The sequence below is a fragment of the Achroia grisella genome, unplaced genomic scaffold (assembly GCF_030625045.1).
Source record: "Achroia grisella isolate CSIRO2021 unplaced genomic scaffold, CSIRO_AGI_Agris_v1 utg308, whole genome shotgun sequence".
Lineage (NCBI taxonomy): Eukaryota > Metazoa > Arthropoda > Insecta > Lepidoptera > Pyralidae > Achroia > Achroia grisella.
Genome location: NW_026712791.1, coordinates 35,202 through 61,684, shown reverse-complemented (window position 1 = coordinate 61,684; position 26,483 = coordinate 35,202). Strand labels below are relative to the sequence as shown.

The 26,483-nt window shown below is 35.4% G+C and overlaps 1 protein-coding gene across 5 annotated transcripts; it reads right to left on the bottom strand.

Moving 5' to 3' along the window:
- Positions 1-1,327: 1,327 nt before the first annotated feature.
- Positions 1,328-26,026, bottom strand: LOC131843422 (cell surface glycoprotein 1-like). 5 transcript variants are annotated; one of them, XM_059192063.1, is made up of 9 exons: positions 25,886-26,026; positions 16,210-16,345; positions 14,517-14,691; positions 11,473-11,635; positions 10,338-10,464; positions 8,532-8,703; positions 6,277-7,201; positions 3,368-5,401; positions 1,328-2,134 (listed from the first exon to the last, which is right to left on the bottom strand). In XM_059192063.1, exons 1-9 carry the CDS (start codon positions 25,890-25,892, stop codon positions 1,617-1,619), a joined length of 4,257 nt encoding a protein of 1,418 aa, XP_059048046.1. In that variant the 5' UTR covers positions 25,893-26,026; the 3' UTR covers positions 1,328-1,616. The 5 variants fall into 5 exon arrangements, with proteins under 5 accessions (XP_059048046.1, XP_059048041.1, XP_059048042.1 ...); XM_059192059.1 differs by lacking the exon at positions 6,277-7,201 and adding an exon at positions 3,043-3,085 and having other exon boundaries at positions 2,041-2,226; positions 3,368-5,387; positions 25,886-26,023; XM_059192060.1 differs by lacking the exon at positions 6,277-7,201 and adding an exon at positions 3,043-3,085 and having other exon boundaries at positions 2,046-2,134; positions 3,368-5,387; positions 25,886-26,023.
- Positions 26,027-26,483: the final 457 nt, after the last annotated feature.

The window sequence follows — 26,483 nt, the reverse complement described above, 5'->3', positions numbered from 1 at the left end:
GCACGAAACACGTGCGATGACTACTAGATGGCGTATAGTAAAGAAATTGTAAAAAAGTGAGATATATAAAAATTTATTTCTAAATAATACGTATTAGATGTATATCCCTAATGTATTAGGGATATATATCTGAAATATTATAAATATAATTAAAAAAGTAAGTATATATTATATATGTATTGTATATAATATACTTTTTCAAAGGCGGATTTAAAAAATGCCGCCCCCTCCGGCCTACATTTTTAGAATATAGATATTAATATACATATTGTTGTTAATTATTGTGGCATTTTCAAATACTTACATTGTACACAAACAATTTACTTGTCATTTCAGTGGTTAAGCTGTCAAAGACGCGATAATGATGAGTTCTGTATTCATCTGCCAACTTCGAATTTGCCGCCCAGAGCTCCACCAGACCCGAGGCTTTTCGACCACTTACAAATTCACTTATTCAATTGGTAGATACAAATTGTGCGTGATTATTTTACGATTCGTTCAGATCTTCGTCAAATATAAATTCTCTATGTATTTTTAACTAAGGTACAGCAATTTAATGAATTTACGTACAAAGTTTTTATCTTTCGTATTGCGCGCAGTGCGAGGTAAGACAACACATAGGTACATGAGGTATGTACCATACTCATCCTGAAGACTTTCTAATGAAATCGAACCTATACCTACCTAAGTTCCTTAAATTCCTTTACATGTCTAGTTATAAAAATATTTGTGTAAAAATTAACATAAGTTTGTGTGTTTTATTTTTACATTATGTATACGTGGTATGGTAAAGTAGCTGACTGCCCACTGCTATATGTGATAACCGTCGCCTAACACATAGCTATACCACTGATATCATATTGTTATGAGACGCCCGTGACACTACACATGCGTTGCCATGCTGGAGGAATGACAAAGATGTTACTCCACATTTTGTAATTTCACTGCCATATTTCATTCTGCAATCGAAACACAACTTACAAATCAATCAGCTTGGCGGGTGAAATTGGTGAGACTGAAAACGCAAACAAGTTATTTCAAAGTAGTAGTAGTAGTACCTCCTTATATAATTTTCGATTGGTATATCATTGACTAGTTTGCCATTATTTTTTCCCTGTTATATTATATAGCTTATACCTTTAGCTACGTTAGGTGTCTCTTATTGGCACTGAAGTCGGATTGTAAGTCAAGTTTAGTTACCTCTTCTAAAAAATTTTTGAAGATCTTCAACATTCAAACATAGTCACAATAATACAAAGTCACTACGGCTCATTGATCATAAATGAAACAAATTGTTCGAAAATAGATTTTTAATACAAAATTACATAAAACTTCATTTAATAAATACGTCTCATGCTTTGGTAAAATCTTTCAATAATATATAAAAAAAAACCAAAATAATTAATGTTATATTGTAAAACAGTAAATATCTTATTTACTAACATAAAATAATATAAAACATAAACGCGGTGAAAGATGACTAATATAAATGAATTCTAAGTAGAAACGATTACGCCATACATAGAAGCATTTAAAAATAAAAAATATAGACTAAAATTATAAAAGGAAGATTACATTTCATATGGCACAGAGGAACTATCAATAGCGTGACGTTCTTATTCTTTGGGCTTCTTTTCCTTCTTGCGCGGCGGCGGGACGGGCGTGTCGGCGCTCGACGCACCCTCTTTATCTTTCTTGGCCGCTTTCTTCACAACCTTCTTTTTAGGTGCATCCGTGGATTTACTGGCCTGTGTCGGCGTCGACGGCGCCGGTGTCTCCTGCGTCGGAGTTTCCGGTTCCGTTTTCTCCGTCACCGAGGATTCAATCTGCGCGGCGGTCGTGGACTTCCCTTTGCTGGCCTTGACCCCTATCTGTGCGAGGGACACGCTGTCTACGGGTGGCGTCGGAACCTCGGGTTCTTCCACAGCGAGTCTCTCTGCTTGACCGGGCGGCGGAGGTGAAGCGGGTGTGGAGGGTTCTGGCGAGGTGACCGTGGGTGTCTGCAGCTCGCTGGCGATGATGGACTGCGCGAGCGCAGCTGCGTCCTCCAGCTCGCTGTCGGGGGTGGGGAGTGGGTCGGCGGCGGCGGGGGGACTCAGCTGCAGCTTCCCCGCTGGCTTGCGGCGCTCCTCAGCTACACAACCAATTATCTCGCCCTTATTCTCTCTTTCGTTTACACGTAGCGTTAGTATGGCAGTCACATTAGAGAGCAAGCTCGGTTAGGGCCTGGAACAAGTCGAGGGAAAACAGAGCTACATGGTTAATTCAAAAAACAATGCAAGCGGAAAGTTAGATCTCATGTCAGTTTAGTGATAGATCTGAAGCCAATGTACAATTTACATTACAAGGAGAATTATTACGTCGATATCGAATGAAATCGTTTACATGAATATATTAGATGTCGAATTGTGGTGATAATAATACCAACCCATGTGTTGCGCTTTGTGATAATGTGCAAAAAGTGTATCACGATGGAAAAGCATTGAATAATATTACTTGCAATGTGTGAGTAAAACATGTGAAGCAAATAAAAAAGAACGTTACAATTTCGTCATTTTTCCTCTGTGCGAATGTGTAACAGTCTAGGATAAGTGCATGACGCAGTTACATGCAGTCGTATTTGCCCTATCCCATTGCTTATCGTTTACGTGATAACATTTTTTAAAATTGAAGTAAGTATTATTTTAATATTAATTAAATGCACCGTAATATATAATATAAAAGACATAGTGGCGGCAACATGGCAGATACGACTACTTGATTGGGACTCACGTAGTCAGACTGGAACGGAAAATGCATTCTTTCCTTTACGTAAAACGAATCAGTCTTACAAAACGTCCTATTTACTGCATATACTTGGACTCATCACAACAATACATTCAGTATACAAACATACACAAATGGAATGAATAAAGTATGAAATTCCAGAAAAACATTAATATCATTGTATAACATTAATTAGGAAAATATGTAATTGGTATTTCTACAATAAGTGAGAATATTGAAAATTGTGTTGGGCCCGAGTAAAACTGTGTTAATTACCTGATCTATCAAAGCCGCGTCTCTTGCGCTGCCTCCTCGGTAGCTGGGTGAAATAACAACGAATTTTGAAACTTATGCTCAGTAAAATAACATAAAAACCAAAAACATCACAAAACGGCACAAAAGAAAACATGTGGTCACATCACGTTCTACGAGTAACCGTGTCAGCTTTAGGTGCATCTCGGTCTCCGTAAAACTGATGTAGCTAAACTATTAACATATATTAGTAGAAGAATAAGAGAAAACTGCAAAATAAACTCGGTGAGAACTTAAAGTGCAAAGCCGTTAACTGCTCTCTGCGCTCTCTTTCTTCTCCTTTACTTACATTTGGCAGCCGGCACTCCTGGCGCCTCATCTTTGGACGGTGTGTTTGCTAGAGGAGGACTATCGCTAGCTTTTTCTTGTGTTGTTGCTGCTACTGGCTCTGTTACCGTCGTTTCTGCTGCAACAGCTACCGCTGAAGCATCGGCTGGCGCAGCAGTTTGTGGTACCTCAGCAGTTACTTGTGTATCTAAACTTGGCGCTACTTCTGCCTCCGGTGTCGATTTTGGTGTTACTGGTGGTGTAGGGGGCACTTCTGGCTTTTCAGTCTTTTGTGATGTCTCCTCTTTTGAAGGTATGGTTTCCACTCCAACCGGAACTTCTGCAGCAGCATTTTCTCCTGTAGGCTGTGGAGAAGATTCAACTGTCGTAGGCACTGCTGCTGATTCTACTATAGGTGGTTGTACACTATCTGCAGCAGTCGGTACTATCGGAGCAGTGACAGCAGACACTGGCGCTGTTTCCTGTAGTGAAACTTCGACTGGTGCTACAGTTTCCACAGTTGCAGGTACTTCAGCCTGTGTTGGTGTAGGTAGTCCGGAGACTGCTGTAGATTCTGGGGCAGGGGCTTCAGCAGGAACTTCTGTTGGTGTGGGTGCTGCTTCCTGCAAAGGCACTGCAGGCGTCTCAGTTGGTACTGACGCAATAGATTCAACTGAAGTCGGAATATCTATTGGTGTAGTTATTTCAACTGCTACTGGAGGCTGCACGGAAGCATCTGTTGGAACTGGAGCAGATGCTTCAACCGAAACAGGAACTTCTGATGATGCGGATGTCTCTATTGTTACAGGTGTTTCTGATTGTACAGTTGCAGGTATCTCTGTACCTGTAGATGCGGATGCTTCCGTTGGTGCAGATACTGGTATTTCTGCTAATACGGCAGCTTCCGCTGGTGCTGGTGTAGTTGTGGCTGCTTCCACTGGTGTAGATGTAGGTGCTTCTGTTGTGACTGGTCCTTCTAAAGGCGCAAGCGTAGGTACTTCCGTTGGTACTGGTACAGATGCTTCAGTTGATACTGGTACGGCCGCTTCAGCTGGTGCGGATACGGCTGCGTCAGTTGGTGGTGATGCGACTGGTTCCGATAGTGTGGGTGTAGGTGTTTCTGTTGACACAGCTGCAGGTGCAGTTGCTTCTGTTGATGCAGGTGCTTCTGCTGGTGCAGGTACTTCTGCTGGTGTAGGTGTTTCTACTGGTGCAGGTGTTTCTACTGGTGCAGGTGCTTCTGTTGTTGCAGGTGCTTCTGTTGGTGCAGGTGCTTCTGTTGGTGCAGGTGCTTCTGTTGGTGCAGGTGCTTCTGTCAGTGCAGGTGCTTCTGTTGGTGCAGGTACTTCTGATGGTGCAGGTGCTTCTGTTGGTATAGGTGCTTCTGTTGGTGCAGGTGCTTCTGTTAGTGCAGGTGCTTCTGTTAGCGCAGGTGCTTCTGTTGGTGCAGGTGCTTCTGTGGGTGCAGGCGTTTCTGCTGGTGCGGGTGTTTCCGTTGCCGCAGGCGAGGATGCCTCTGTTAGAGCAGGTGCAGGTGTTTCTGTTGGTGCGGGAGCTTCTGTTGGAGCTGGTGCCTCAGTTTGCACCGGTGGCGTAGTTGCTGAAGTATCAGGTGTCACTGGTGGCACCGCATCTACTGCAGCAGGAGTTTCTGTTGGGGCTGATGTTTCAGAAATTGTTGGCGCAACAACAGGCACAATAGGCGCTTCGCCAAGTGCAGGAGCAGCATCTATTGTTACCGCTTCTTGTGCTACCTCAACAGAAACGGGCGCTGTTTCTACTTGCTCTGATGCTGGCGATGGTCCTGTTGGTAATGGTGTAGGTTGTATTGTAATTGGAGCAGTCGGCTCTTTTGGAGGAGATACTCGAGGTTGATTAAGTGTTTGTGAGATTTTAGCCCAAATATTGTCGAAAGAGTCTGCTCCCAAGTAATCTATGTTGCCCGCTTCCCAACCCTGACGACGTGAAAGCTCATCCAGAGCTTCTCGTTGGGATCCAGGTGCGCCTGAGGCTACTCGGGCCAAGTTACCAGCAACTCCACTCTGTAATGAAAATTTATAAAGTTAAAATACAATTCTGACATTAATGTAATAATTAACGATAATTTTATTTTGCCTCAACGCTTTATAAAGTAAATTCTAAAGAAAAGTGTGCACTCGAAATAAATTCTACATAGTAATAGTCAGAGGGAGGGATTCGATTATCGCTACATGTTGTTACGATGAAACTAACTCGAGGTTTTTCTTAATGAGCTCAGTGCGTTTCAATTAAAAGTAAAAACAAACAAGCCTGTCATCATTTTTCGATTTTTTTTTCGATTTTCGTTACTTATTTCCTATCAGAAAAGAGATAATCGGAAAAGTCACATATAGGTTGTGTGTAGATAAATATGAATTCACAACTATTAGTAATTTAGTAACCAGTAACCAGTTTTTAATAATTGGTAATTGTTAGACCTACAATAAGAATCACTGGTAATTTTTATATTCGTTTATCCATATTTAAAATATGAGAGTTCTTTTTATATATAATTATTTTATAGCGCTCTGCTATAATAAACGTCTACAAAGCATCTCTCGTAATTTTCATTTATTATTACTGTAATGAATAGGTAAATATAAATAATATTGATCTATATTATTATACCAGAAGTGGAAATTGTCAAGTTATTCTTGAAAAGTATTTTAAATACATGCGAATTAGAAATTAGGACATTGGCATGCAAAGCCTTTTTACAAATCAGGATATATACGGGGTAACAAACTCATAGCTCGAGCATACTTTACTAATCTACTATACTACATTAACAACTATGATGAAATTACCTGTTTTAGAAGATCATACTTTCGCTCATACTGCTTCATCGATTCAAAATTTGATGAATATTGAGCTAAATATGACATAAACTTACTTGTATTCCGCAGTCATTTTCAATACCAATTGCCTCCTCTATACACCTGTTACCGTTTAACAAAATTGGTGATCTGGACCTCGGTGAGAGCGGTGACGACGTAGGAGTCGGTGGTATTTCATGTGTACAAATTTTATGTCCACGATAATCTATAGTGGCACGATGCCTTAAATAGAACTCATCGTATGGATGTCTCGGTATTATATCATCAAAAACATCTCCATTGGTATTTGTATTTAATTGTAATGGTATATCTATGCGATTCGTTCTGTGCCATCGGTGATTTTTTTTATTATAGGTATGAATCGGAATTCGATTTTCCGAAATGCGAGCCCCTGACTCCATATCATCTTGAAATTTAATAAAATTATCAATAACAATTTTGAATTGAGTTTGACTAGAATTATTTGGCGAGTGATTATGGTGCAAGTGACTAGAATAAACCTGAGTGTGTTCAAGAGTATGATTAGATTTATCTGGTTGTGTATGACTACAATCGGGGCGATGGTGTATTTTCCCGTTTTCAAAACTATCGTGATTGTGTTCGTGGCGGCAGTGTATAGTGTAATGCTGTTGTTGGATTTGTTGCATATTAATGTACCAATACTGGACATTATTTTGATTTTGAATATCTGGTTGCTGGGATATTTCTTCGTAATATTTCATTTCATTTGACGTCGACGCATATTTTCTCATTTCATCAAGATCAATTCTTTGTAGCCCCGTATGTGCAACAGAGTCGATCATGTTGGGCAGAATATTCCCTTTATAATGTTGCCAAGGGTCATAGAATTGAGTTACGTCTATTTCTGTTGCATTGGTTTCTTCTTCTATTTGAGCTTCCGGGCGGTGCCAAGGGAATTCAGATTCTGGATCGATTTTCGGCATATAGTAGTGGCTGACATCTTGCGAGGGTAACGCTGGAGGGGCTTCATGCACCTCAACCTATCGGTTGAAGTGACAAAACAACTCAATAGCATGCAAACAAATCCTTGAACAAAGCTTCACGCACGAACAAAATACAACACAGTGCAATAAGCTTGGTCCAAGCAATATTAATAATCAGAACATATATTATTGCAACATTATAATAAACATACAAATGCTAATTAAGTTTAAAATATTATTTACTTATTTATCTGTCGTACGGCTAATGCTACTTCAGAAGCCAGGACACTACACAGAAATACTAAAAATATTGATATTGTCTTACATGTGTACCTATTGTATAAATAATATTGTAACGATCCTTCTGAGTTAAATAAAGATTATTATCATTATTTAGTACTATTTCAGTTGTATTCACTTCATCAATATTATATTAGACAGCTTAACTAATTTCACCATTTGTATGTTTATTTTAATGCCGCGGTATTCACCAAAATACCAACACCATCTATGTCATCCCACAATTATCACCACCAAACCTTGAAGTAAGCAACAAAAATCTATATATGTGTAATATTAGAAAATGTTAGTATTTTGGAGAAATATTTAAAAAATCACATAAATGCTATATATAAAAGGTGCAACAAACAGCAGGAAGTGTGTATAAAAGCTTTGATATGCAAGCATACAAGTTTAGTCACATAGGAATTGGTGCTATAAGAATTATAATTAATGTGAGAGTAAGAGCGAAAGAAAGGGCAATGTCATTAGAAATTATGAATAATAAGGGTGTATAAATATATAGAGATATAATTACGCCACCATTGGCGAAACAATGTTTGTCTTCTCACCTCTAAAACAGAGTCCTGACGTGAACGCTTGGAAAACATGTCGAGTTCAGTACAGAGAACTACACAATAGTGGGTCGATTTACTGTAGATTATTAAAGCACGCAAGCTGTGGTCTCGAATGAGTAACCACAATCAAAAGGATTCGATTCCGATGCAGTGTTACTTGATATTGTAAATGATACGCATCTCATCCTATGAATACCTGTTTGTTCTGATCTTAGATGCTATGCTAATCGTTGTTAATCTAAAATATACATAGTACCTACTATTCATATCATGACACTTTTTAGTGAATAAAACAGTAAATATTATATATACATACCTATAATTTAAATTGAAAAAAAACGCGATGTAAGTGCAAATTATTGTTAAGATATCTATAATTTGGGATTCTCCAAATTTAATTTTTATTCTCCAAATGTAACTACATATGTAATTATTGTGTATTACAATTACATGCCTTATTATTTGATTTATAAGAAAGGATATTCCTAAAATATTTTTAAATGTAACAAAATGTGCTATATAGAACTCACCATGGCAACATCGAGTTGAGTGTGTACTTGGCTGACGAATATATCCCACCATAGTTGAAGGAACTCCCGCAGGTACTCCGGACCCTCGGCTGATCGAGTTTCGAAATTGAATTGCTGTAGCCAAGGTTTGGCTGCGCCGATGAAGTGGATAATTTTGAGATTCTGCCCATAGCTATAAGAAACATTAAAACAATACATAGTCGCTATCGCATCGCTAATTATGATCTAACACAGTAATAAAAAAAATGTCATAACTTTGGATTACTAGGCATTGATCATAGATAAGATTATATAGATAGATATCTGCACCCGATAACCGATACAGGGCATTAGGGGCTCAAGTACATTTCAGTTAAGACACGAGTGTCGTGGTTACGGTGGCGTTCGATTGGCGCATTACTTGCTAGCCTCATCATCTCTGTAAATCCGTCAATCAAACAGCGTTGTCGGCACGGGCCGTCAGGATTTATCAAAATAATGTGAGCACAGGATAAGTATAGGGCACCATACAACTTACTTACAAGACACGCATTAATTAAAAAAGCTAAATAGGTATTTTAGAACTCGACCCTCTGTAAGCATAATAAATAGATAAGATATGTTTTGTTAACTACATACTTGTTTGATTGATGTTTTAGAAGAGATATATATGGTTATGTGTGATATACATATAATATCATCATCATCATCGTCATCAGATCAAAAGTGTATTAAGATAAAGAAAGAAAGAACAACAACTGCAATGACTTCTTCTCAACTAGGAAACATGTAATGCGTTAAAAATCCCACTATGTCCATCTTTGGATCTCAGATCATCATATACTTATAGATTATGCCTGCTAATTTGGTTTACAACAATAAATAATATCCAGCGAAAAAGGCGATACAATGCTGCATTTATCACAACTTCAAAAGTTGTCAATGCCTCTGGCTACTTGTATTTGGGGAATAATTCTGAAGGTACATTATTTATTATAAATTACCACAATAGTTAATGTGTATGTATATTAAACATATTTTTATAAGAAACTTATTATATTCGATTATAGTCAAACCAGTAAGCGGCATCAATAGGCCTATATTACTAATTTAGTTTACATTATATTATAAACAATAATAAACAGGTGCCTACACATTACACTTTTTGTGTAAACACGACGCCACATAAACCATTGAACTTGTTGTTATGGTTTGATAACGTAATGCGTTCATTACATATTATCTAATCTTTACTAAATGTGTCTCTGATATACGCGATTTTTACAGAGAACGTAAATTGTTAAAATAAATAAGATGCAATAATAATAACGGACTGAAATGTAATACGTAGTTCTATGAATACGAATTCATATATATTTTTTTAATTTACTGTAACAACTTGACGGCGTCGGTGGTCTAGCGGTATAGTAAACCGCTTTCCTCCGATGGTCGCGGGTTCGATTCCTCGCACGGTACAAACATTTGTATTCATGAGTATGACCATTTATATCGGTCTCGGCGTTTTCTATGTATGTATTATAAAAAACAATTATCTAAATAAGTGGTCTAGTGCCCATAATACAAGGTCTGCTTACCGTGGGACTGAAAGGCGCTGTGTTATTATTGTTATGAACTATAACATTAAGAAGTTTTTGTCGCCATTATGTAATAAAATGATTCCATTTTATCGCCAATATGTAATTGGCGACAAAATAACACCTAATTCAATACTAGATATTTATTTATACAAATCTTTACATCCTGCGAGGAATCGAACCCGCGACCATTAGAATAAACTAAATCGAGAACGTAAAATTAAATACTCACTGTTTGAGAGCAGGCAGATATGAATAGAAGGCGGCAGACGTGACATTGTACAGGAAAGGCAGATGTCTGTTGATGTCTCCACGCGCCCAGTCAGAGAAGAATGAATTCAGAAGCCCTTGGTCACCACCTGAATTTACAAATTTTACACATTGGTTTATAATAATTATACGTATATATATAACATCGGACACCTGGATAGTCAAACGCATTAATAATAGCGATCGCCCTGTGGTCAAATTCGACCAAAATTAATTTAACATTCAGCAAGACTATGAACAAATAATAGTAGTGACAGACAATGTTAATCCATTCTCAATTTGACCACAGACTTTAACAATAAACAAAAGAGTATATATGTATATGTGTGTGTGACAAATACACAGTGTGTAACATAAGGAATGAGAACGCAACTGTTGCAAAGCAATATCTGTCGCAATTGAAAGAAACAAAATACGTAAATCTATGGGGCCGAAGTTTAGCAGGGCAAACTTCGAAAAGGATACATTTGTCAAATATTGTTCTAACAGTGTGTTCCTCTAAATCAGTGATTCCCAAAGTGGTCTATATCGACACCCAGGCGTCTATGACAAACTGCAAGTGTTCTACGACAGTGGATATCATGTTGTTTTTACTTCCTGTTTTTAACACTAAACTTTGCTACAGTTAGAAATTGACAAAAAATCAATACTAGGTAAAAATGGGGGGTCTACCCAAAACCGAAAAATATGGCAAGGGGTCTATGACACAAAAAAGTTTGGGAACCTCTGCTCTAGACCGAATATTCCTGCTTAGTGGCAAAAAAAAAGCTGTGGTACAATACATGCGTAAACTGTCTCTACATAGAACTTGCCACCAACGCTATTAAATATAAATTAATAGTGCATTATATGATATGTATATGCCTTGCGATATGAAAATTTCTAATGAGCTCAATCTGAATCAACAGTCCATTACATCCTTGATAAATGTGATATATCCTATGTATAAGTGATGATTCTTTGGTGTAAGGCGACACATTTTACATATGTGTTGTGTTGCTCACAATCTAAATATGTATGTAGGTGACTCAGTGGTCCGCACTCGTCATTAGGGTTGTGTATTTCCAACAGTAAATTGTTCAAAATAATAATCTCACCATCAAAGCTGCCACGTTCCTGCGCGAACTTGATGAGCTTTTCGAAAGTCTCTGCCGAGGGTTTGTATACGAACACTCCAGAGTTGAAGCAGTCAGGCCAGCCGACGTCGGGCGCTGCAGACAACTCCTCTCGCTCGAATAACTCGTCGCAGTTTTGAACTACCTGCATCATAGATATTGATCTAAATTAGTGATGAAAAACAACGACAGAAAATTACTTTAAACTAAAGGTGCAAAGTTGTCTTTATGTAGAGAGTATCTATTAGCTGATTAGTGTTACGTACAGTTATTATTTCGTGTGATATTATAACACAATTTACAGGATTTAGTCAACAAGTATTTGGTCACTCTAATATTAAATTGTCATAGCAATGTGTAAATAACAAAAATATAACAGAGTAGATAATGAAGATGATTTTGTTTTCAAACTATTCTAATGCTGTTGGAAGTAGCTGGCCTTTACAGCTTCAGCGAAAGAAAATGGGGAGAGTACAGAAGGCATTCCAAACCTACGGAAGGACTTATGGAGCTACTGAAGACCAACTCCTGTCTGACGGATACGAGGTCGCTAGGAAATCACACTTCAACCCAGGCCATCGTGTTTTCAATCCCCATTTGGATGATACAGAGGATCGATCGGAGTATTTTGGTATAACCACGAAAGGGAGCTCATTCTAAGTTAATAAGTCTAATTCATAAGTTATTATGTAATAGTCTTCATTATAAACATGATTTCGTGTATACCGTACATTGAGCCCGTGACGCTCGTCTGTGGCGTTCGAAAGAATACTACAATATGAAAGTAGATTTTGGAGCAGTTCCAAAATAGTTGGGAAGAAATATTTAGGCCACGGTTATGTCTCATCATCTCGGGTTACTGCGCTAACGTCCACATCCGGTAACATTGACTTTCTTATCGCGTAAACAATTAGCGACCGATATATCTTTACGACTTTCACGAAATTCTTCATTGAAAATTGAGTATGTTTCAGCACATATTGGCTAGGCATGTTGGAATGTGAGAATAAGATTTTTTTTCGTTTATATGCTTGTTATGTTGTGTACCGGCATCATTTGTGGTTTCTGTTGTACTCTGGTTTCGCTCTTCAGTGAGTTCGTTTACAACAAATAGTAAAATTGTTTCTTAAGTTCAAGTTAAGTAATAAAAAATATTTAATGGAAAAATGTCCATAACACTTTCGCCCTATAAAAAATTTGCCTAATAGTAGCATAAGCTGGTGGGATGCACTATTTTTTTATAGTTTACAGTGATTGGAGTGAGCTCCATGAAGTCAACTGGCTTATTATGTAGAAAGGGATTACCGTATGAAGTGACTTTATAATTATAAGTGTATCAATTTTATAATAAAGAAACAGTTTGTTATTTGTTATGCTGGGTACTCATCTTTTATATTATGGCCCTTAATAAATTGTGAAATTAATGGGAGTGCGACTCAAAACAAAGTTAAAGTCACAATGCGATATCGAAATTAGATTAAAAGCAAATTATCAAAATTATTTTATACATATAATAAAATTTAAATAATTCTTCAAAACGTAATCTAGATCTAATTTTGATTACTATAATATTATAAGATCATGGAAGTCGATAATTTTATTATGTTTTCTTACTCATTCGTTAATATAATACTATTATGATTAATATTCTAAATTAAATTTAATGTTATAATTAGACTGAAGACTTCATTTTCTCTGTCAACATGTCTGGCTTCTGTCTTGTTATAATGATGTAGCACATAAACAATGTAAAATTAACTTCATGTTCGTTTTATTATTATAAATAGTACATATGTAATAGATAAAAATGAAAATACTCTCAATTGCAATGCCAAACTAAACAGTAGTATGTATGGGTTGCTTTCGAGCCAAGAATTTAAATTTCATTACGCATAACACAAAGGGCGAGAGAAAACATTTTTTTTATTATAAAAACAGACACACCGATAAAATCACTTCATTATTTCTGAAATATTTACTAACAGAATCTTAGGTGGCATATAAATATCACAAGACAGAAATTATTTAGTTGTACGTATCTACTACTTTGTAGCACAAAGAGACAAACCCATTGGCTTTATGTAATGACATGATCGAGTGTTAAGTAATAAAACTTATGAATAGATAGGTACAAATACATCTGTCAATATTAAATTATTAAATATGTGTACTATTAACCAACTTAATATGACCAAAAATGAATTTTCTTCTTCAAGATCTGTACATTCGTATTATATTCTTATAACATTGCTATCATTGTTTTTAGCTGCTATCGTACAAAGTTATGGTCATATGATAAATGTTAATCAACGTACAGTGTATATAATCATAATTTATGATAACTCACAATTTATTGAGACAATCCCCGTCCGTGATTTAAATAGAACAAATGACATAATATTATTAGGTACAATGAACTTCAATATAACTTTGTATTATACCTATAATTTACTTGTTTGTTTTTTTATTCCAATACAGTATATATGTTTATTGTTATTGTTACATACAATAAACATATATACTGTTAACCATTTCTTATCTAATAATTGTTAACCCGAAAATAACTAGAATAGAATGGCTGTTCCGTAATTGCCTCGCGAAATTAATGTCGAATATGTTTTATTCCAAAAGTCTACGAAATAAATTAGGAGGAGGGACGAGACCATTACTATATAATAATATTTTTTTATAGATAAATACTGACTACCCATTCATACAGTAGTGTCTGACATCTGTCTACTCGTGTGATATGATATGACCTATACTCACTAGATAGTATCGATATTTATGACATTAAAGTTAAAATAATTCTGTGTAATATTCAATTTTTTACTGTACATCCTGAACAAACAATTGAATATGAACTTTATCCTAATCCTAATAATAAAAATATAACAGTAATATAGCTTATGCATCAGAATAACACATAGCCTATATTTTATACTGAAATATAACGCGAATGAAACCACGGACACAGCTAGTCATTTATAAATACGTATAAGTTGCATTGTGCTTCATCTGCTTACCAGAGCATCAGCATCGAGGAACACGCATTTCTCATACTGTGTAAGGCCCCAGCAGTGAATTTTTGTGAATGTAATGCCAAGTTCTGGACGCTGCAACAATGCTAGGTGAGCAGCGTCGCCGGAATCTAAGACATCAACTATTACTACTTCAGCAAATACTGCGCGAAGGCGTTCCCTGTGAATAGAAATAAAAAAATAATAGATTATATATACCTCGGTGGTCTAGCAGTTTACCACACCGCTTTACTTCCGATAGTAGTGGGTTCGATTCCTCGCAAAGTACAAACATTTGTATTCATGAATGATTGATTGTATCGGTGTGGGCATTTTCTTTGTATATCTATTATATATGTAGTAACAAAAAACATCAAAATATTTATAGACTACTGTAGACCATATACTGTACCCATAACAGAAGCTCTTTTTAACTTGGGGCTAGATGGTGTTGTGTGAATTGTCCAGAGGTCCAAAAATATTAGCTATTTGCATGTGCATTTGTGTGTTTCTCTACATAAATTGTAAATGTACGAAAGTTTATACGGACAAAGCATTTCCTTCATGGGCGTAATTTTCGTAAAAAGTTTAGCAAAGTTTTTGTTTCGCGTATAGAGATAGTAGGGGGTGTGAACGGAGATTTGAAATCTGATGACGTGTATCAGTACTGAGCATTACGTATGTGCTTATGTAATGTCCATAACATGAAATATTTAACAACCTAAATTGATAAGAATAAGGATATGATTAATCATTGTAATTGGCGGTATAAACTTGATAAGCATCTGTTACCTGTCGTATGACATTCATAAAATATTATTTAATCAATAAATATATTGAATATTAATACTTTCTTTTAAAATAATTTTGGCAATTCCATGGGTATCTAAAGCCTAACTAGAGCAATATAAAATCAAGAAAAAATGCTATTATTGTAGTAGATGATTGCTACAGTAAATTAAAAGTGTAGTGTAGACACAATGTTTGACAAATTTTGGAAAAATCTTGTCTACAATTCTAGTCTAAGAATCTAGGTTACACCGCCAGATGTTTTGTTGGTGCTATTAATAGTGCCTGTAAATGTGTTGCATAATAATGTATATTCTCAAAAGAACTATTCCCTGAGAAAAGTTACTAATTACCTACGTCCTTTACTTAATGTTCTTTTCATGTAACGAGATTGGCAAACAAGCTGGTAGTCTACCAAAGAACATCATATCATCATGTGACATTCGTGCGACCCCTCATACGGTGCCTACGCCACTAGAATATCTCACTCAGCATCAGAAACACAGTTAACAAACCTGTTTGGCAGCTGAAATGGGTGTTACAGAGGTAACTAGACGATTTTATATAAGTCTACCTTTGGTATAAATATACAATAGACATAATTAAAAATATATATAAACCAGGTCTTTGACGACTTTGATGAACTAGCAGTTTACCATGCCGCTTTACTTCTGATGATCGTGGGTACATACATAAAATATATGGCATACAAAATTTCAAGTGAAGAAAAAGTATTTGTATATGTCTTGGTGTTTTCTTTGTATATTATGTATGTTTTTACAAAAAATATCTAATTTATTTATAACAGTTATCTAGTACCCATAACACAAGTTCTGCTTACCTTGGGACTAGGTGACTTTGTGTGAATTCTCCAGAAATATTAATATAGTAATATAAATCAGGATATTACCTCATTGGTTCGGTGACGGAAGGTGTGATGAGTACCACACTAGGGTACACGGATGCTGCGCGGCGCAACGAATGCGCCAGCACCAAGGCACCCAGACCATATGAATCGTTTGTAGCTAGCGTTACCCATGCTCGATCTGTAGAAACAATACATTTTCCTAAATACAATTTTCTATCAAAACAATTTTATGAAAAAGTTAAATAAACAGGTGATTACAAAATGATTAGGACAATAAAATATATATTTAAATGTATTTCCTAACGAAGAAATCTCTATATATACAAATACATTAAAATTGCCCTAAAACAGATCTATAGATTAAAACATTAGCCATTCTGAAACAATTATGTAAAAAGAGTCTGGTAAAAAACTATTTTATACCAGTGACAAAAAGTAAAAAAAAATCTTATAAAGTATTAACAGCACTGACTTTCAACATCAGTGCTGTTTTTACATTACCAATTTATAAGATAATGAACATTGACCAATGTTATAAAAGCTCTTTTTGTTTTTAACTAATGATTCTAGTTTAGATACGATACTTCTAATTCCAGTGATGGATACTTGTGAGGAAATTTCCGCAAAAGTCTTGTATCAAGACTGGATAATGAATAATTTAATTTCTAAACCTGGATCTTTAGTTAGGTATTGTAAAGGCCAATCAAAATATAAAGACCGCATTGCAGCTACATTTGGGGTGTTCGTGTTGGGTACTGCCCATTAAACTCTCTATAACAATCGTAGTAAAGTATTTAGGTCGAAATGAAATGTTGATAAATCGTTCAATTAATAGAGGCACAAAACAAGAAATAAAGAAAAACATTAAGTTTATAATTAGCTATTTACAAATGTTTGTTGGGCTTAACTCTCTGCTCACATATGTAGGTTGGTGTTATCCTCTAAGTCCTTTCTGAAATGACACCTATAAAAATTTGACTGTTTTAAGTCCAAACTTAAAAATATTACGTATGTACCCATCTTACTATTAGTCAGGACATGTTTTACGTGTACAGTTTGTAATGCGATCCAAAATGTTAAACGCCTACTTCATATACTTTATTTAAAAAAGTGTGAATTCCAGTTTCCACCCTCGCCTATGAGGCGACGTGGTGACGAAGATACGACATAATGACTTTGTTCCTTAAAAATAGACTACATATTTTAGTATGTGGCATATTTTTAGTATGTCGTGTTAAATATGACTACATTAAAAAGTTTTTACATGGGCATAAGTGGCAAATACGTTGGGATTGAGGTAGTATACGTAGGTACGTGCTATGGCTAATTTTCTGCAAAACATTGCATCTGGTGATAAGAGCTTCGAAGTTCGCTGGAATGCCTCTAGTGTCCATGAGCCATCTAGATGGATTGGCATATCAATGTTATACGTAAATCTCTGCAATGTTTTCGGTGATTCAGCAACATCATTCTCTAAACTTAGCTGTATTAGTCTATTGCTATTATTAAACAATGAACGAACTGTATTTTTGAAAGTTGTTTGACATAATGCCGACCACATTACTACCTTAGCGATCACCATTGCGGAAATTGTCCCTACATCTTAAAATCTAAAACCAAGGTTCTATTCAATTCCTTTACCGCGAATTAGATTTTGTTCTATGTTGTCGGCATCGGCAGTTTAATTTGTTAGATTCGATGTTGTTTGAGAAGTCAGATATGGCAGGTAATTTACAGGCTAATGAGGCATGACGCCTTTATCGTCAGGAATGGCAACGCATTAGAAGTAACACGGCTGCCATGATGATATTAGGACCATGGTACGCAGCTGCAAACATGAACAGCACCAAAACTAAATAAACAAGAACAGCACCAATTATTGTAAAAAAATGATCAAATATTGACATTTTGGAGTCCAGCTCATTACGTACACTTAATTAAGATGGCACATTAATATTACGCAGAGAGTGTAAATTTTGTGAGTTTGTGTGTAATATCCTGAAATTCTGTAATATTTGAAAAGTTCTTTCACAATAAAACAAATAATGTAGACGAATACAAGTCATATATTCAGTCAGGGTGAAGTTAAGATGGCCCTGCTAGTTTAAAATATTTACAAACAAAAATATACGTCTACGGTGACGACATAAATTTATTGGACGCAAATCTATCTCTAATTTATAATGTGCGATTTTAATCGCACTTCTACCACCAGCTTTGGGTGCCAACAACGTAAAATCTAAAATAACTGGAAATGCGAAGGATTACGCAAATCTGTATTTAGTTCGTTCTCAACGTACATAAATGATTCGTCGCAAAAAAGTATAGTGCGCAGTAGCATCTTCCTGTATGACGTTGCAAACATACTCATACGTAGGATGCTCGACAGTTATTGGCACGTGGGATAAAGTTGGCGCCTGCCCCTACACTATTTACTTTTGTTGTCAATATCGACATATGTACTTGTCCAAATTAATTAACAGTTATTAAGCAGTATTTACACCTCGTATGACATTGTTCTTTATAATGTTTTGAATCGAACTATTAGATGAATTGTTTTATACTAACAAATACCCACTACTACCGCAGTTTAAAAGTATATCTATATATATGGCAGGAATTACGTTAACGCATCAAAAACAAAATGCTCAGACACGTTCAAGGATTAGAGTAGACTATGAATCGCTGCATTCTGATCTTCATTTGATAAATTGGCATTCTTTGATGAACACAAATGATATTGAGAAGGCAGTATCTCTCTTCTCCTCCACAGTCGTGGATGCTTTATCGAGGCACTCTAAGATTGTGAAAGTTAGTCGCTCCAAATTTAATATCGAACCTTGGATGACTCCTGGACTTATGAGGTGTTCTAAACATCGTGATAAGTTACACAGCAATTTGCGTAAAGATCCCAACAATAGCGTAAAAAAACTAATTTATTCACGGTACAGAAATTTTTATATTAACTTACTAAGGAAACTTAAAGCTGATTATTATAACAAGTTGATAAGCCAAAATAAGGATGCTCCAAAAAAACTATGGAATACTATTAGGCACATTACTCATAACACTGCAACTGTCTCGTTACCCGAAGAGCTAATTAGGACTAGAAACAATATTAAAGAGTCTCTCAATTATTGTAACACCTGCCTCTCTTCCACAGGTAGTAACCTCGCAAATAAAATTTTGACTAGATTAAATGAAACACAGGACTCAATCGCCAGTAAAGTACACTACACTAATTCACCTAAAAACTCTTTTTTTATGGAACCTACCGATTCTCATGAAGTGCTGTGTTTAATAAAATCTCTTAAATCAGGAAACACCTCTGGTTTTGATGGTCTGAATAATAGTATTTTGAAGAATATTGGACATCTTATAGCTGAACCGTTAGCCTCAATATTTAATCTGAGTATATCGTCAGGGACTTTCCCGCAGGTCTGGAAAACGGCTGTGGTGATTCCCATATATAAAGCAGGTAGCAAAGACGACCCGACTAACTACCGTCCAATATCACTTTTGCCAGCTTTTTCGAAACTTTTAGAACGCATCATCTATAAGCGGCTAGTTAAATTCCTCAATCAAAACAGCCTTCTAAATGACAAACAGTTTGGATTTCGTCAGGGAAAGTCCACTGAAGATGCTGTAATCATTCTAATGGATGCTGTTGTTGATCACCTCGATGAGGGTAGGTGTTGCATAGGTGTTTTTCTGGACCTTGCTAAGGCATTTGACACTGTTTCTACACCTATACTCCTCAAAAAGCTGGAGTGTGTTGGAATACGTGGCTTGCCACTAAACTGGTTTGAGAGTTATTTGTCGCATAGAAATCAATGTATCAAGATTGGTGATCATATAAGTGATCCTATACATGTATCTTTTGGGGTTCCCCAAGGGAGCATTCTGGGTCCAATCTTATTTACTATATATATTAATGATCTTCTAAATCTCCCGCTCCAAAGCTGTAACGCAATCTGTTACGCAGATGATACTGCTCTCATATTCCATGGCCCAACTTGGCAGGAAACGCAGTACATGGCTGAATGTGGTCTTCGACAAGTGTCTGAGTGGCTGGACTATAATCTCCTAACATTAAACGCGTCTAAGACCCAGTATTTGTGTTTCCATAAAACAGCTGTATCTCGCCCACCTTCAAGTAAGTTCAATATTAAAATACACAAAAACTGTCTATCGCCTAATGGTACATCCAACGCTTACTGTAATTGTGACATTATCAACAGGGTGGTCTCGCTGAGGTATCTTGGAATTGAACTGGAAGAAAATTTAAATTTCAAGAAACATATATCAATTACCGCAAAAAGAGTTAGAAAATTAATGTACACAATGAAATTATTGAGAGTCATTTCAGACAACACTACTCTGAAATTGGTATACTTAGCGTTATGTCAGTCTTTAATAAATTATTGTCTACTAGCCTGGGGAGGTATTACGAAGTCCAATTTAATTCCCTTAGAAAGAGCTCAACGAGCTGTTCTGAAGGTTTCTCTAAAAAAACCGCGACTATTCGACACGATGCAATTGTATAAAGAGGCTGAGGTCCTGAGCGTGCGCAAATTGTTTGTAATGCGAGTTACTGTATACATGCACAAATATGTGAAGAGTCTACCAACATACAAAGATATATTAAAGAAGAGAATCTATAAAGCTCCTGTGTCTAAGGCTAAAACATCATTTGCTCAACGTCACAAAAAAATTCTCTTTCCACACATATACAATCAAATTTGCAAACTAATTGATATAAAACACTCTCAATTATCAGGTTTAAAAACACTCCTCAACAGTATACTGATGTCCTGGACATATGAGGACACTGAGAAAATACTAAAACCCGTAATATAAATTTAGAGAATTCTGAAATATTCTAATGATTCTATATGAATTTACAACACTTCCAAATAACATTCTTACTCACTCAAACACACACACACACACACACTCACACGTACACACATACACACACACACTCGCCGACTAACAAATACATATCTGTAATTTTTATTATTGTATTCTTTGTTTATTTTATTTTATTTTTTGTCATATATTACTAGTATTAATATTATATAAACACTAAATTTTTATATGCACTCTGATCGCCGTACCTATGTAACGTTAACTGTCAAACCTGCTTTGATTTCCACGATACAGGCATTGCCTAGTGTGGGGTCATAGTTACAATGTTATTTAAGTTATATTTTATGAAATAAATGTAAATGTAAATATCAAGTAGGCGAAGTATGCCAGTTTTTTTATATACTCGTAAATTTTTACAAACAGACATTTTCGCATTTATAATATTATTATAAGTAGTATGGATTAATTATGTCAGTACGTAATAAGCTAAATAAAACAGGTTATAAACAGAGATGTATTAGGATGATTTAATGCATTTCCAATATTAGCTCGATTACAAAAATATGTGTATATATATGTAAATAAAATTGGAGTGTCTGTATGTAATATTGAAATAACCGTTTTTAACTACATGCATATGAATATAAATACGGTGCATACACCAAAATAACATTTTTTACAATTATTGTCTGCCTGTCTGTTTGTTCCGGCTAATCTCTGAAATGGCTGGACCGATTTCGACGGAACTTTTTTTGGAAGGTAGCTGATGTAATAAGGAGTAATTTAGGCTACCTTTATTTTAGAATAACATATTTTATTTTAGAAAAATAAATCGCGTGAAACTGTTGTGAATATTCTATGATGGGCTTTTGGATGGATTCTTCACTACTAGTCTCCCTTTATACTATAATACTCATCATTCTTTTATCAGCCACAAAAATGCTACCCCTAGAAGCCATTCCGTTATTATTTGTAAATATATGGCTGTTTAATATTTTTTGCGGTAAAAAATGATTTGATTGAAATTTTACTGAGAGATTTATCGACATAGGACAATGAAATATAATACAGAATTGTTTGTTTCTTATTTGTTTTTTTTCATAAAAAATATATACATACTTAAAGTATGTGAGAGTCATGACATATATTTATCAACGCGAATAACTCCCGGTACGCGTGGGCCATCACATAGACCGCCATGTAATAGACAAGTGCCGCACGTTCTGTTCCGAAATAGCGCGACACAAATAAAATTGAAAATAAAATCCACTGGACGGATAGCGCCAGATATTCGGAACCAACCATCGCCAACGCATGTATACTCCACAATTAAATTGATAAATCGGTCTATCAACACCAGTCAACGCAGACGTTGATCACGAGACTATAAATGAGATCCGCTACGAGCAATCTGCGTTTCTATTGTAATATCATAATAAAAGCTCTTAACAATAATAATTCAATAATCATAATGTTTGTCACCTAACTACACCGAAACGTCTACATTGATTTGGATGAAATTTTGTATGTATATTTCAATGAGTTTCTGCATCGTTTGACAACACAATTAACGCCATTCACGCGGAATCAAAGTCTGATGGTTTGCTGAATTTAAATTGCTATTCGGGACCGGACGAAGTCTGATGGTTCCGTTACTAGAATATATTATTTTATACCTACAGTTTAAAACTTCAACTTCAATTACTATTTTTAAAGATACTATTATGCACTATAAATACTTATAGAATTGCATCTTGATTAAATTTCTGACAATCTCGCATACTACTCTTTTAAACTTATATCATACAAGAGTTCTCCGTCCACTCGATCAAGCATTCCTTCGTATGCATAGATATTTTATTTTTATCGCTACAATGTATTGCAATCAAGCATATCAATCACATGTACTATAATGTTTAAGAATTGATAGGATGTAATGTCATTTGTGTGTCTTGGCAGTTGCTGTAGGATTATGTAGCGGACTGCACATAAACAACTCACTGATCGTTTTCTAGCCTACTCTCAAAACAAACAAATGCCCATCAATAACCATTTAGATAAATATTAACTGTTCAGCCTCATAGTAATTTGTATTATTTTGGCTCAGCAATGGTCATCAAGATTCGAGGTCACACGCAATTTTAAGACAGGAACGTGTGTCTGAAATTTGTTTCATCTATATGTCTGTACATCAATATTTTTGACCGACAAATTCAAGGTTCCAGCGTCATAAATCATGATATTATTTTTAATATAGGTCATAAAATGAGAAATAAACCACCGATATGTTATTAAATTTAGTTTAAATATTTTATAATTTAAACCGCGTCCTGTTGCTAAATGTAGATACGTAACTAAATGGTAATTTAAAGCATCTCGACTTCGACGTATCGCAAATGGCCACTGCCAAAAGGTACCACAATAAGGCACTTGAGAATTGAGATGCAGGATCAGACGGAGCTCGTCGGGAGCAATGTCCCTGTAGTTTCTATTTAGGTGCGGCCGGTCCGGCGGGATGGAACAACGCGGGCAGTCAACCGTTTAACGGAATAAAATAATGCAATAACAACGTGCAAAACTAAAACTAAGAAATTTGTCAAAGGATATTTTCAAAATCTGTTAAAGTGAAAACTTAACGTTAACAGATTTTGTAACTTTACTTAACTTTACATGAGAATACTTTTTTCCTAAGCAATGTTTGCACATTTTTGTATTTTATGATACTCGTAATCTTCACTACAGATTTTGGTATACCCTCAATTAGTTTCTTATATGAAAATAGCAGTAAATCTTTAGTTTTAAAAGCGAAAAGTGTAAAAATATACTAGTACACAATGTGAGCTAGAGAAAGCAGGACTAGTTTGCAATTTGCTAGATAACTAGGTTATGAGCTATAGTCTCGTAGAAAACATTAAATGCATGATTCGTTAGAAGTCAATCTTTAAGTTAATCACAATTTCTTTTACGTGCTATAATATCAAAACGTCAGAGTCGAAAAATAGATGAGATATTTCTGTATTTCATTCATGTGCTATATTATATCTATCTAACGCTACTTCAGATTTTGTATTAACTAATGCCTACCACAGTAACAGAGTACCACAGATTTTCTCTTGCTTCATTTTCTTTTATAAAGTCTAGATGCTGGGTTCAGAATGTATCAACATCATATCATATTATACATCTGTTTTGACCTGACCTCTGTCTGACATTCTTTCCATATGCCCGAATCATTTCAGCCTCGACGAATTCTTCATGAATGCATAATCAATTATTCTCGAAAAAAAAGGATCTCTCTTCTACTTATAAATTGCTTATGAATATCAAATAAAACACCACAGAACGCAATAAACATGTATAGTATGTATGATTTCAACTACACATACATATATAAAAAAACTATGGCAAATGCGAAAGTAACCAGAAAGTGTCTTATTCTCTGCTTACAGACATCCTATGCGATAACATCAAACATTTCATGCAAGGAACGTATTGTAAATATTATGCAAGTATGCTATTAGTGATATACTATTTAATGTATCTTTTGCCTCTTGTTCATAAGACAATAATATGGATATATCGATAGGATAGTCACTGTAGGCGCCAGTTAAGCCGCAATCAGGTCGGATGGACATTTGTGGCTAGTATTGGATATCGGATATCGAACCGCAAACAAGAACGTAATGTTACAATTGATATCTTAAATAACAATTAACTCTGTTACCAATTGCTATATTCTGGAATACGTAAGACGAAACCTTATTAAAACGAACACTTTATGGTTTTTGAGAAAGGACAAAAGATAGTTACGACTTACAGATCAACTGAATAATGATTGTAGATGTACCTTATCGATTTTTACAATAGATCATCGATAATTCCATACAATATGCAAATACGATAAGTACAAACAGTGCAATCATTATTTTCTTAAAGTACAGAAATTTGTGAGCTACGATGACGTAGATATTATTTGTAATGTCAACAACGATAATCGGACACAGGCTGGACCGAAATAAAATTCAAGGTTGTCCTCTTCATAAACAGTGGTAAGTAATATTAAGATTCGATTGATCGTAATTGGTGCATTCTGATATTCATTAGAGGATGTGTACCGTGGTAAACACATAGGTATTTTAGTTAATACTAGGTATAGATCTCGGTATGAACCTAGATGGTCAGGCTAGAAAATCGGTGAGGGTTTCAGATGTACTCTTACCTTACTTGTACGCACTGCGTAGCATGTCTACATTCTTAGAACATGGTAAAAATTTGCTACGCATTATAAGATGAACGGGTTAAAAAATTTTATTTCGTCTATTTCGTTTTAGTACTAATATTCGTATACAATCGGTGAACCCACAAACGATAATGTTATAATGTAAAATATTTTTTTTCGACTGTAGGAAACTTTTTTAGTGAAATGCCTACTTGGTATACCAGCAATAATTACAGACATGTAATAAAAAAGGTATAAAAAAAGTTTACCGTATTTATAAGAAAATAATAACGGCGCATAAACATACTGTTCCCTAAATTTAATTAATTACTCAATATTTTTATAACTTTTTTTTAACTTTTCATGATGTCTTTTATGTACCTACCGATATTTTATAATTTAATAATGTCAGTTGAAAAATAATTACAAAGTTCTGAACTATAGAAAACTAATCGTATTTTTTAACTACCCTAGAATGTTCTTATAAATTAATATTTACCCCTATTATTTATTTCAATTTACTTCATATATTTCTGAAATGTAATTAATTAAAAATGTATTTAATAAAATATAAGATAAATAAATATTACGAATAAAATACTTTTGCACAAGTGAGTGGACACTTACTTGACATTTTGAAGACGGGTGTAGTCTCGTGCGTGACAGTTCCAGTCACCTCTGGTATCACGAACTACACACGCTCTTCGCGCAGCACTAACAAATGCACGCGCAGTGCGCGACCAATAGCTGATCCCCCTTACCGCGCCACCGGCGCCACTGACGCACACTAGCATGTAACACTAATATAATGATAACGTTACTAAACACACGCAAAGGTAAACTACGCATGCGTGTGTAGAATAATTATATATTTACTCTAACATAAATTACTATTATAGAAATAAATATATCATTTTATCGTACTGCAATTATTACGTTATCTAATGTACTCCATTGATAACATTGGAAATAAATAAATATGTCCAAACATAATTTTTAACGCTAGCAATCATGTTTATGTTTACTGGCAACTTTTTCACAACAGCTGTTCGTAGCGATCAATAGATGTCGGTGGCTTGCGCTTTATTTTCGATGCCATAGATAGAATAACGGTATTCGTAGTAAAATCACTGCACTGGCCGATATGTTCCTTCGTAGCCTGCGGTGCTTTTGATTATAAAGTGCGTAAACTCGGGTCGATGAACGAATTTGACGAGAGAATGAA

Excerpts from the sequence above, each read along its gene's own strand:
- LOC131843422 (XM_059192063.1), bottom strand. Across the intron at positions 11,636-14,516 it reads TCCTCGATGCTGATGCTCTG|GTAGTTCAAAACTGCGACGA; the intron begins GTAAGCAGATGA and ends TCTATGATGCAG. Across the intron at positions 5,402-6,276 it reads AGAGGAGGCAATTGGTATTG|AATTTTCATTACAGAGTGGA; the intron begins AAAATGACTGCG and ends TTTAACTTTATA.